Below are 13,293 nucleotides of genomic sequence, written 5' to 3' on the forward strand. Positions count from 1 at the left end.
CCTAATTACGTGCTGGGACGAGGCGAGCTTCCCGGGAGGCCTCTGCGTGCTCCTGGAAAGGGCTGCGATCTCCGCTCTCTCAATAACGCACTTTCTCATGTCAAACGGAACACCTGAGCGCCCGCGCGCCTTTCTCTGAGAACAGGAGAAGAGGCGAAAGAGAGGGGCATGGTGACGGTTTATTCTAAAACAACGAACGAGCGAAGAGCGCGTGACTCATATCTGAACGTTTCTTTTCCGTCGATCGCTCGTTAGCGGATTGGGCAGTTCTGAAATAGGTAACGGTCAATATCTGTTAAAAAAAAGAGGCGTGTTGGCCTACAAGAATTCAGGGAGAACATGGTAAATAATCATCTGCTCAACATCAGATGGAGTACTTGATCGGCTGAAGTATCAATGCTATTCCCCTCTGAAGCTAATCCTTTTAAATGCAAATGGCATGGGAACTGATACACAGAAAGACGTGTAAGACTTGCTAAAGCCCCCTTTCTGCATCAGAGGGGGAGTCATCTTGCTTACAGCCATAGAATAACTATTTTCCTCAGCCGCGCGTGTTCTGTGAAGCTTTGAAAAACAATTGCTGTAGCGGCCCAATGTTGTGAAGGGACATCAGCAGTGATGCGTTGCTTGTAGCGTCTTAAACCTGGGGAAGACTGAGTTTAGGTAGACTGTAAAATATTTACACACATGTAAATACATTTTTGGTTTGGCACTGAACGTCTGCTTCAGGTGTTAGTATCAGGTGTTATCCAACAGGGAGTACTATACTACAATCTATACTATACTATACTACTATCCCTACAAACGACAGGTGGTGCTGGGGTGGAGGAGGGTGAGCACAGTTCTGAGCAGCAGCAGTGAGAGGTCTGATTGGTTTAAAAAGGTGCTCCACTGGTGATGTGTGCCTGTGATTGGACGGATAAGATTGTGGAAATGCAGTTTTGAGTTTCCTGACGGAACTCGCTTTTGCGCATTCCATGCACGCTGCTCATTTTTCCCCCAAATCTCCGCCAAATATTGACCAGAATTCCACAGAAGCTGCCGAGTCCCTTTAAGGAGAAAACGGCATTCCCTCAGACCGGCCTGGGCCTGGGCCTGCTGCCGGTAAGGATCTGCCTCTGGCCTCGCGCCGGACTCTGCCTCTGGCCTCGCGCCGGACTCTGCCTCTGGCCTCGCGCCGGACTCTGTCTCTGGCCTCGCGCCGGACTCTGCCTCTGGCCTCGCGCCGGACTCTGTCTCTGGCCTCGCGCCGGACTCTGTCTCTGGCCTCGCGCCGGACTCTGCCTCTGGCCTCGCGCCGGACTCTGCCTCTGGCCTCGCGCCGGACTCTGTCTCTGGCCTCGCGCCGGACTCTGCCTCTGGCCTCGCGCCGGACTCTGTCTCTGGCCTCGCGCCGGACTCTGTCTCTGGCCTCGCGCCGGACTCTGCCTCTGGCCTCGCGCCGGACTCTGCCTCTGGCCTCGCGCCGGACTCTGCCTCTGGCCTCGCGCCGGACTCTGTCTCTGGCCTCGCGCCGGACTCTGTCTCTGGCCTCGCGCCGGACTCTGTCTCTGGCCTCGCGCCGGACTCTGTCTCTGGCCTCGCGCCGGACTCTGTCTCTGGCCTCGCGCCGGACTCTGCCTCTGGCCTCGCGCCGGACTCTGCCTCTGGCCTCGCGCCGGACTCTGTCTCTGGCCTCGCGCCGGACTCTGTCTCTGGCCTCGCGCTGGACTCTGTCTCTGGCCTCGCGCCGGACTCTGTCTCTGGCCTCGCGCCGGACTCTGTCTCTGGCCTCGCGCCGGACTCTGTCCGGTAAACAGGAACTCTCTGCTCGTTAATCGTGGGCTGACAGGATTTTGTTTAAAAAACAAACGGTCCTTTTTCTTTGAGCGGGCCTCGTTCCAGCGAGCTGTGGCCCCGCCCCGCCCGCGCGCGGGTTTGGATGCCGCCGGTGTTTATTACTACAGCCTGTTAGTGTTGGAGACGCGCGGCGGCGGCGGCGGCTGCTGCGTCTCTGTTTTGACAGGTGGGCGTGCGGCTGATTAGCCGCCGGTGTGTTTAGTCCTGCCCCTCGTCTGCGTGCCCGTGACGCACGGCGAAACCCAGCGGAACGTTTGGGACGGCCGGCGCGAGTGTCTCTCAACTTGTGTGTGCACTTCCAAGATGGCCGACGTGGAACACAGTGGGCTTCAGTCACGTGGTTGGCAGAACGTGAGCCTGTGCAAGTGCGGTAAAGTGTTTCCTGTGTGCCGTTTGTGGATCCCTGACTGACACCAAGCCCCTGCTTCGTTTTGTTCCAAGAGTTGCCAGTCTTATCCCAAAAAAGAGCCGGTGTGGGTGCTGGTTTTGGTTCTGGCCCAGCACTACAGCACCTTGCTCCCCAGTCCAATTAACAAACCATTGGTCTCCAGTCAAGACCTTGATTGGCTGAATCAGGTGTGGTAGTGCTGGGCTAAAAACAAAAACCTGCACCCACCCCAAACCCTTTTTGGGATGTGACTGGACACCACGGTTTGTCTTGTCGTTGTGCCCACTCTCTGCAGTGAGGCCTTTGAAGAGCAGGTTTTTTTTTTTTTGGAATTCCAAGTCAGCGTTCTAGAACTCCACTGCTTTCAGTTGCCGGCGGTGACCGTTACATCAGCATGAGATGTTACATTACATAATGTAATGTAATGTAATGCATGAGAATGTTGGGCTTGTGCTGTGGGGTGATTTTATTTTGTGATTTGGGCGTAGACGTGCTGTGGTCAGTACAGGTTGTGAAGAACCTCTCTCTCAGTGCGGTGTGAAGCCGATGGCCCATGACCCCTCCCGGGCCCCTCGTCTGCGTGCCCGTGACGCACGGCGAAACCCAGCGGAACGTTTGGGACGGCCGGCGCGAGTGTCTCTCAACTTGTGTGTGCACTTCCAAGATGGCCGACGTGGAACACAGTGGGCTTCAGTCACGTGGTTGGCAGAACGTGAGCCTGTGCAAGTGCGGTAAAGTGTTTCCTGTGTGCCGTTTGTGGATCCCTGACTGACACCAAGCCCCTGCTTCGTTTTGTTCCAAGAGTTGCCAGTCTTATCCCAAAAAAGAGCCGGTGTGGGTGCTGGTTTTGGTTCTGGCCCAGCACTACAGCACCTTGCTCCCCAGTCCAATTAACAAACCATTGGTCTCCAGTCAAGACCTTGATTGGCTGAATCAGGTGTGGTAGTGCTGGGCTAAAAACAAAAACCTGCACCCACCCCAAACCCTTTTTGGGATGTGACTGGACACCACGGTTTGTCTTGTCGTTGTGCCCACTCTCTGCAGTGAGGCCTTTGAAGAGCAGGTTTTTTTTTTTTTGGAATTCCAAGTCAGCGTTCTAGAACTCCACTGCTTTCAGTTGCCGGCGGTGACCGTTACATCAGCATGAGATGTTACATTACATAATGTAATGTAATGTAATGCATGAGAATGTTGGGCTTGTGCTGTGGGGTGATTTATATTTTGTGATTTGGGCGTAGACGTGCTGTGGTCAGTACAGGTTGTGAAGAAGCCTCTCTCTCAGTGCGGTGTGAAGCCGATGGCCCATGACCCCTCCCGGGCCCCTCGTCTGCGTGCCCGTGACGCACGGCGAAACCCAGCGGAACGTTTGGGACGGCCGGCGCGAGTGTCTCTCAACTTGTGTGTGCACTTCCAAGATGGCCGACGTGGAACACAGTGGGCTTCAGTCACGTGGTTGGCAGAACGTGAGCCTGTGCAAGTGCGGTAAAGTGTTTCCTGTGTGCCGTTTGTGGATCCCTGACTGACACCAAGCCCCTGCTTCGTTTTGTTCCAAGAGTTGCCAGTCTTATCCCAAAAAAGAGCCGGTGTGGGTGCTGGTTTTGGTTCTGGCCCAGCACTACAGCACCTTGCTCCCCAGTCCAATTAACAAACCATTGGTCTCCAGTCAAGACCTTGATTGGCTGAATCAGGTGTGGTAGTGCTGGGCTAAAAACAAAAACCTGCACCCACCCCAAACCCTTTTTGGGATGTGACTGGACCCCACGGTTTGTCTTGTCGTTGTGCCCACTCTCTGCAGTGAGCCCTTTGAAGAGCAGGTTTTTTTTTTTGGAATTCCAAGTCAGTGTTCTAGAACTCCACTGCTTTCAGTTGCCGGCGGTGACCGTTACATCAGCATGAGATGTTACATTACATAATGTAATGTAATGTAATGCATGAGAATGTTGGGCTTGTGCTGTGGGGTGATTTATATTTTGTGATTTGGGCGTAGACGTGCTGTGGTCAGTACAGGTTGTGAAGAAGCCTCTCTCTCAGTGCGGTGTGAAGCCGATGGCCCATGACCCCTCCCGGGCCAGGCTGGGCTCTGCCTGCACCAGAGCGCAGTCACTATTGAATATTTACATTTGGCTGCGGGTATTTACATTGCTGCATTCGCCCATCCCGTCCTCGTGTTACAGTTATGAATCAGTATGAAGCCTGCCCACCGGCCGCCAGGTTCATCCAGTCAGTCCTCCGGTTATGAACACCTCCGCTCCTGCCATCTTACATTCACACCTTTCAGGTCCTGGAACCGGTGTCAAATTTCTCATCCACCCATTTATTAAAATGTCGCTTAATATGCTTGTTATATCTTTCCCCGGTCTCTTCATGTTAAAGCTGTGCCTGTTTGGATGGCTTAATTTATTTGAAAGGAGAATTACCTCTCTCCACGTTGAATGGGTTTAGTGGTAGATGGGGGAAAAAAGCCTCAGTTACTCTAATTGCTGGAGAAAGTTTATGGTGAAGGTTTATGGGCTCGATGCTATTCTGCCTGAGTGCGTGTTTATGAACACCGTTTTCTAAAGAGGCGCTGTTGAGATGGACGATTATGGCTGCCGGTTGCCCTGGTGCTGAATGAGCTGTGGAGAGCGCAGGAAATTACCTTAATCATCTCGCATAATGGGGTCCTGTCAGCCCCGCCGAGCGCTCTTTCCTTTAGAGCCCGAGTCTGGAATGAACACTATTCCTAATTTAACGTGATTATTTTAACCTTTGGTGGAATCGATGCGTCTGGATAAGAGATTATAATCTGCGGCAGATTTAGCTCAGTGTTCCGCACACCGGTGGATGATCCCGTCGTTCTGTAGTTTTACGCGGAGGGGAGATTATGCGCAGAGCACGCTGCGTAACTGGCCAGGCACACGGGCGTCTGACTGCCTACGCTTTCGCCGTTTTACTGCGGGAGGAGTATTGGCATCCGGAGGTCCCGTGGATCACGGCTGCGCTGGCTGCGCTGGCTGCGCTGGCTGCGCTGGCTGCGCTGGCTGCGCTGGCTGTGCTGGCTGCTTCGCGCACTCGCGTAATGTGACAGGTCTATTATAGTACAATAAACCTGAGGGGAGCGCTCAATAAACCGCTATTTCTGCCTGCAAGTGCGTCCCCCCCCCCCAATCACACTCCGCTTATGGGGGGGGGGTTTCCCCCTGATGCACAGCGGCCTCGAACATGCAGCTCTTCCACATCACACACATTTATACACTGATATTTAAAATACACATGGAAGATTAGAGAGAGGAAAACGAGAGAGAGGAGGGAGAGAGAACTGGAATGAAGGGGATAGGGAGAAAGAAAGAACTGGAATGAGAGTGAGTGAGAGGGAGAGAGAAAGAGAGAGGATTGTGCACATTGTGTAATAGTGACCCACGTCTCTGACACAGGACCGCACTCCTCACCGGGAGGAGAGGAAGGGCGCGTGCTCGGAATACTCTGCTTAAGCATTCTAAATTTAAAGATGTGTTCCGGAATTCTGTTTCCCATGATTAAATCTGTGAACTCTGTTTCACAGCTGTGGAGCCCTGAGAAACACATTGTATTTAAACGTGTGAGTGATGACATCACACCATGGACCTTTATTTAAAAGATGTTTTTTTGTAGGGGTTTGCACATACAGTACCCTTTCAACATGTCAGTAGACTTGTCAGAAGTGCTGTTGGTGTTGGTCCTTACTTATACATGCTGTAAATAATCTGCCCTGTTGTGCCACTGCAGAGCAAAGGCTCAGTCCAAAGCCGCTGTGCTGGGCTGCTCAGTCTGGCTGTTTGTTGTTGGATGCTGTGTTTACTGAAGCTCCCTGTCAGGTTGTTGGTTTCACAGCAGCCCGGGCCGTGAGTTTTCATATCCCTGTTTTTGAATCGCAAATCTGTGTCATCAGAATGTTGATGTGTTCTGTCGTCTTGGTTTCCCATCAGTAAACAGAAAAATGTATAACAGGACAGCACACATCCACACACACAGGCATTCTCACACACACACACACACACACACACACATATGCATGCACGCACGCATGCAGACTCAGACATAAAAACACGCGCACACACATACACACACGCACAGGCACACACGTGCACACACGTGTGCACACCCACACACGTGAGCGCGCACACACACACACACACACACACACAGACACAGGCATGTAAATGTAATACATTTGTACAGCTCTTCTAGCCAAGGTTGGTTCGAGACAGACTGTTGTATTTCCCAAGGTTTCAAAGCACATTGCATTGGGTGGAAATAACAGGGATTTAATGTAACTGTGTAAACATGTAGGCCGGGGGTACCAGTGTCTGAGGCAGCTTTAATATGGATCAATCAGAAATTGTCTGCCTCTGAGATGTGACAAGGCAGTGGAGAAACATATTAAAAGCAGTCTATTTTATGTGCTGTGAGACTACAATTCCCAGAGTTCCAACCCCTTGGCCATACTGCCCTGTGACCTATCTTGCCTGCTGGTTGTAGGCGAGCAGGGCTGGGTTTAGTTGGATGGAATACAAAGTTTCTGCTGTAATTGGGGGGGGGGGGTCTTCCCAGTGGTCCAAACAGAAAAGCATTGTCCCAGCGCACTGGTAGGGGCAGTGTTACAATGGAGATGTTTTGTATTTTTGCTTGAGTTGAGTATCGTTTTGAGCACACTTAATCTTCTTATCTTAAGTTAGATAAATCCATAAGTTTTTATTGAGTGACACAGTAGTACCTAGCTAATTTCATTATTGTCCATGCCAACTACACCTAATTGTTGTGATTTAAACTTTTAAATGGTTAAGAATGTTTTACTAATGAACTTTAAAGAAACTTTTACTCAATGTTGTGCATGCTTAAGCTCTCCCTACTGTTTTGGGTACATGTTGACACTTCACCCAGACAAATAAAAGGATTTCATTTCCCGTATAATTAGCATCTTAAATCTACATTTCAGTTGTGTTGTAAAGGAGTCTTTGCCCTTGATGCTGTTGTGTTCTGATTGCACATACATATTTATTATCATATAGTAATAAAGCTGCTTCCCCTCTCTGCAGATGGGCTGCAAAATGCAAAATGCATTATGGAATGTTTATTATTTATAAATAGAGCTTCGGTCTGGCACACTCCAGAGACAGCTGCTGGTCAGTTCATGTTCTAGAGGGTTTTTTGTGACACATAATTCCCATATCCTTCCAAAAAAAAACAAGATGCATGTAATTATCCCTCTAAATTTCATGTTCCCCAGTCCCCACTTCAACCTTCACTTCACCTGGCAGAGGAGAACTGGTGTAGAGGTGAACTCTTTGTGGAACTTTGAGAAAAAGTTTGTTTTTGTGAATTAACATTTTTTTAACGGGTTACAATCAGCATGCTGTGAGTTAAGTATTAAAATGACTCTGAGTTCTGAATTTAAACCAGCGGTGGGCTTCTGTCCCTTTGACTCTGTGCTTTTCCCATTTAAAGAAGTGAAGACATAGAAATCTTATTGAAGAAACTGAAATGGCGATTTCTCTGAAGGTTATCACTCAAAGGAAGCGGTGCATTGTGGGTGATGTGACTTTCCTTTTAGGAAGACTTTGTGCAGTTATCCCCGCACCCAGGAACTGAGACATACTTTTCATTCCTCATTCTGTTTGTGCTACAGTCCTGAAAAGCAATGAGTACCTCTCGGCTTTTATTTCCACATGAATACATATTTCCATATTCACTCTAGAATAATATTAAAACAAGATAATTGTGGGACATGTAAACATTTCACAAGGCAACATTTTGCTTATATTTCAAAAGGAAGAGAAAATGGCTCTGGCAGTCACTGGAGCAACTTTTCTTGGATAGTTCGATAAACCTGGACTTAAATGTAAGTTTGATAAACTTGATTGCGTGGTAGATAAAGGACAAGGCTGGTTCATCGCCGGGGCAGAAGGAGTTTGTCATTTCGCGGTTGAAAGCATTAAAAACGTGCAGGTGTCAGAGCTTTAATGCGTCAGCAACACATTTACCTGCAGACACTTTCCTTCATTTACCTGCAGCCACTTACCTTCATTTACCTGCAGCCACTTACCTTCATTTACCTGCAGACACTTACCTTCATTTACCTGCAGACACTTACCTTCATTTACCTGCAGACACTTACCTTCATTTACCTGCAGACACTTCCTTCATTTACCTTCATTTACCTGCAGACACTTATTTACCTTCATTTACCTTCACTTACCTGCAGACACTTACCTTCATTTACCTGCAGACACTTACTTACCTTCATTTACCTGCAGACAACTTTACACACTATAGGCAGCTGTGTGCCCCCCCCCAGGACCAGAGCCGCGGCCCTCGGGGTGTCCTGAGCTTATGAAGGCCAGCGGCTTGGGCGGGAGTGTGATGGGGGGCGGGGGGGTGTGGTAGTGGTGGTGGGTGAGGTGGCAGGGCGGGAGTGTGATGGTGGGCGGGGGGTGTGTGGTAGTGGTGGTGGGTGAGGTGGCAGGGCGGGAGTGTGATGGGGGGCGGGGGGGTGTGGTGGTGGTGGTGGGTGAGGTGGCAGGGTGGGATGCTGGTGGTCTTTCTGCCACCATCACACAATGCAGGGGTCCCTATCAATAAAGCCCCCGCTAATTGGTGGGTAAATTAGCAGTGTCAGCTAACGGAGGTGGGGGAGGGCAAGGAGTGGAATGGGGGGATCGGACTGTGCCCCCCCCCCCCCCCCCTCACGGGCAGTCTGGAGCAGAGAGAAGACAAATTAACGGGGCAGTCCAGGAATCCCATTCTCACTTCTGGCACGAGCGCCGTGGACCTTAATTAACGGCAGAGCACTCCTGCAGGGGGCCGGCCAATCTGCCTGCCGCCATCTCTCCCCTCTCCTTCCCCTTCCTGTCCGTCTCCCACGGCAACTGCGTGCGACAGAATGAAGACTTCTCCCGTCTCTGCCCACGCTGGGTTCTGCGGGGTTCGCTTCCAACACCTGCAGTGCAGCTCTAATAAACTCCTCACTCACTACATTCTCAGCCGAGCTGTGTGGATCAGGAGCGCAGGTAGAGCAGGTAGAGCAACGTTTGAAATCGTGTCTTAAGTCTTTAATTCTGCTGGAAGGAGTGGGTGTAAATTTACATAATTGCATTGAAATAATCTTTTTTTTTTCCTTTTTGCGTTGGTTCTTTTTTTTTTGAAGCTTGAAGTCGTGCGAGCCGTTCCTGAGGAAGAGTGGGGGCCTTGTTCCCGGGAACAATGGTGGCGCAGGCTTTCTGTCTGAATATGAATGTGCAGCCAGGATGAGGCTTTGACCTTCAGCTTTGATCGGAGCTCATCAGGATTAGTCGAGCTAATGCGAAATGGCTTCTGAAATGAAAAGTGTGTCCTGACCATGCAAATGTTTCAGCTAATCAAAGAGTGTGACTTCGGCTTTGGGTGGATGGAAAAACAAGGACGTGTCAAGGCCTAACGATGAGGTGCATGAAGTGCTCTCGTTTGTTACTGTATTTTTATTTGGTATACAGAGCACTGTTTTTCAGAAAACGGTAATAAAATTGAAAATGAGGAATGACCGTTTTTGTAAGAGCGGCCAAACAGAAAATTTCTCTGAGATAGAGATGTGAACATGGCTTGGAGTGGCTGTAACTATCTGGGCCTAGATAAAGATGGAGGAATATGTCTCTTATCTCCTTTCAGTGGTTAAGCGCGTGTGTGTGTGTGTGCATGCATGTGTGGGTTTGTTTGAGCGTAAGAATGTACGTGCATGTGTGCGTGTGCTTAAATCCCTTCCCTTATATTTAAACCCCTCTTCTTATATATGAATACCTCCCTTTTTATTTAAACCCTTCCCCTTCCCTTGAGAAGGCCTGACTCATGAGTGACAGGCAGCTGTCAGGTGGGCGGGGCTCCAGGTGTAGCTGTCAGGTGGGCGGGGCTCCAGGTGTAGCTGTCAGGTGGGCGGGGCTCCAGGTGTAGCTGTCGGGTGGGCGGGGCTCCAGGTGTATCTGTTGGGTGGGTGGGGCTCCAGGTGTGTGACGCTCCTCCCCTCTTGGCCCAGGTGTCGGTGGCCATGATGAGTCCGCAGGTGATCACCCCCCAGCAGGTGCAGCAGATCCTCCAGCAGCAGGTTCTGTCCCCCCAGCAGCTCCAGGCCCTGCTGCAGCAGCAACAGGCCGTCATGCTCCAGCAGGTACCACACCTCTGTCCTCCACCTTAACCACGCCTACCAACCGCCATCTTAACCAATCATCCTTCCGTTCTACCTGAACCACACCTTCCAACCGCCATCTCAACCAATCATCCTTCCATTCTACCTGAACCACACTTTCCAACCGCAATCCTAACCAACCATTCTGCCATTTACACCTCAACCATACCTTCCAACCACGATCCCAACCAATGATCCTGCTGTTTCCACCACAACCACACCTTCCATTAACCCACCATCCTGCCAGGGTCCAGTGATATGCAAGGCAAATTTCAAGTCCACGTGGAGACATAATGAAGTGCACAATTAGATCATTTATAGCACTCACTGAAAGTGCTTGCATTTACACACATGCTGTTTTTACTGTTTTTTTTTAAATTTTATTTTAAACTACATTTTCCAGGAGCCAATAAATATTTGAAAAAGAATAACGTATTGTTAAATGCAGTAGGTTAGTTGCATTGGTGTGTTTTGTTAGAGGAATGATAGAACTGTGTCTGTGACCGTGTCAAAGTGGCGGTGCGTGCGGTGCGAGACACCCCTGGAAGCTGATTGGCTGCTGAAGCGGCTGCAGCGCTGGCGTCCTGCGCAGCAGACTGACACATTCATTAAGTGCGGCTGGGACTGGGACGCTGCGTCACCCCGGCGACCCTAGCCCCTCCCCTCTCCCTCTCCGCTTGTGTGCGCCGCGCGTCTTCCGTCCGTTTTGATTCGCCCGCGACAGGGAAATCGCCAGTAATGCGCTTCCAATTCACACAGCTCATATGCTGTAAGCACACATCAGAGAAGAACTGTGTGTGTGTGTGTGTGTGTGTGTGTGTCTGCGTGTGTGTGTGTCTGTCTGCCTGCCTGCCTGTCTGTCTGTCTGTCTGTCTGCGTGTGTGTGTGTGTGTGTGTGTATGTGTGTGTGTCTGCCTGCCTGTCTGTCTGTCTGTGTCTGCCTGCCTGTCTGTCTGTCTGCGTGTGTGTGTGTGTCTGTCTGTCTGCATGTGTGTGTGTGTGTGTCTGTGTGTCTGTGTGTGTGTGTAAATAAAAATATAGATACATATACAAAGGTCAGATTACCCATAGGGTTTGAGGAGCGTGCTGAAGTATTGCATTCCATATCATGCAGGAGATGTTTGCTGTGCTGTTTACAGGCCGTGAGGAGAGGGCTGTCACACACTCAGCCTGTCTGACCTTTCCCTCGTCTTTATGGTTTTTCTGTTTGTTTGGTTTTTTTTTTAGCAACATCTACAGGAGTTTTATAAGAAGCAGCAGGAGCAGTTACACCTGCAGCTCCTGCAGCAGCAGCACCCGGGCAAGCAGGTGAAAGAGGTAACCACGCTTCCGCATGCTCCAGGGTAACCCTCTGAAGGGTGGGTTTCTTGGAATGTTTTAGAGCTCTGTGTTAGATGTCCCCGGTTTGGACGTGCAGGACACCGCCCCCCCCTCGAGCAGCCATGTTTGGGTTTGTGAATAGAATTAGTTTCAGCCGGCTGTCTCTGACGCGGGGCAGAGATTCCTGCTTTATTTCTCTGGAGACGGTCTCTCGCTCCGGTACACGGCCTGTTCTGCTCCTGCCCTCAAACAGAACGGGGGAAAGGTCCTCCCTTTAAAAAAATTTTTTTTTTTTTTTTTTGGAAAGGTAGTTTCCGGACCTTTCTGTGTCTGAGCGCAGTTGTGGATGTTGGACCCCTGGGCTCTTTTAATTGCCCTCGTTGTGTTTCCCTCGCTGTGTGTAAGAGGGAACAGGAAATGACCCTGCGGTCTGAACCACATCGTTAATATCGCTGATCTCCAACAAGTCCCCCCTGCCTAATAAACCTAAACAGCCAATTAGAAATGCCAGGCAATTAACAGCTATGGAGGGGAGTGTGTGTGTGTGGGGGGGGGGTGTTTAAATACCGTACAGTACCCCGTCTCTACAGCTGTCTGGAGTACTGTTAATCTGAGGAAGGGTACAGCGTGAGGAGGAGGAGGTGTTTGGCGGCGGCGGCGCTAGCTTTAATTAGCGTAATTTGTGTTCTGGCTGCAGCAGCAGCAGCAGCAGCAGTTGGCGGCGCAGCAGCTCGTGTTCCAGCAGCAGCTCCTCCAGATGCAGCAGCTCCAGCAGCAGCAGCACCTGCTCAGCCTGCAGCGCCAGGGCCTGATCTCCCTGCCCCCGGGCCAGGCCCCCTCGCTGCCCGGCCAGACGCTCCCGCAAGGTAGGCCCCCCCCCGCACCCGCTCCTCCGTGCCCCCGCCCCTCGCCCACTCACGTCACGCGCAGCCTCTCTCTCTCTCCTCGCTCGCTCACTCGCTCCCTCTCTCTGTTGCCGTGGCTGCCACCGCTGTTGTTGTGTTGTTGTTTACCGCCCCTGCGCTCGGCGAGAGAGAGAGGGAGAGGGAGAGGGAAGGAGAGAGCGAGTGAGCGAGCGACGCGGAGCGGAGGGAAGGGATCGCAGCCGATTCCCCGCGGCTCTCTCTCCCGACCAGCAGCGGAACGCCCGCCCGCCCGCCTCCCGTGGTTACGGATGCCGCGCGTCATGGTAACGCTTCCACACCGCCACGCCGAAACCGAGACCGGAGGAGCTGGACTGGAGCGCCCGTCCGCCGCCTGCGCTTCCTCCGCCGCCGCCCCTCTCTCGCGGCTAACCCCCTAATCGCGTCCCGCGCCCGTCAGGAGCCGGTGTGTGGACGCGGCGAGCCAGCGAGCGAGCGGGAGGGAGGGCTGTTTGGCTGCTGGTGATCTGCGCGTTTGCTGTTGATCTGCGCGTTGTTGATAAGGGAGCGCGGCGTTGCCGTGAGACCGCGGCGCGGCGGGAAGGCTGCGGTGCCCGTGGCGCGATCGCGTCTGCGGGCGTTCGGGGCTCGGGGTTCATCGTCTGCGTTTACAGAGTAACATCAGAGACCGTTAAAAAAACAACAACAAAAAA

At 51.6% G+C, this 13,293-nt stretch overlaps 1 protein-coding gene across 7 annotated transcripts in view; it reads left to right on the plus strand.

Annotated features, from left to right (window-relative positions):
- The window catches only part of LOC135245458 (forkhead box protein P2-like), a 118,951-nt gene that overhangs the window by 49,412 nt on the left and 56,246 nt on the right, over window positions 1-13,293 (plus strand). For 6 of the 7 annotated variants that reach the window (XM_064318494.1, XM_064318493.1, XM_064318495.1 and 3 more), the window contains 3 exons: window positions 10,248-10,379; window positions 11,625-11,714; window positions 12,415-12,583. In XM_064318494.1, the coding sequence (XP_064174564.1) occupies window positions 10,248-10,379; window positions 11,625-11,714; window positions 12,415-12,583 (391 nt within the window). The remainder of the gene's footprint in view (window positions 1-10,247; window positions 10,380-11,624; window positions 11,715-12,414; window positions 12,584-13,293) is intronic. The other variant, XM_064318492.1, reaches the window with a different exon arrangement.

This window comes from Anguilla rostrata, chromosome 19 (assembly GCF_018555375.3).
Source record: "Anguilla rostrata isolate EN2019 chromosome 19, ASM1855537v3, whole genome shotgun sequence".
NCBI lineage: Eukaryota > Metazoa > Chordata > Actinopteri > Anguilliformes > Anguillidae > Anguilla > Anguilla rostrata.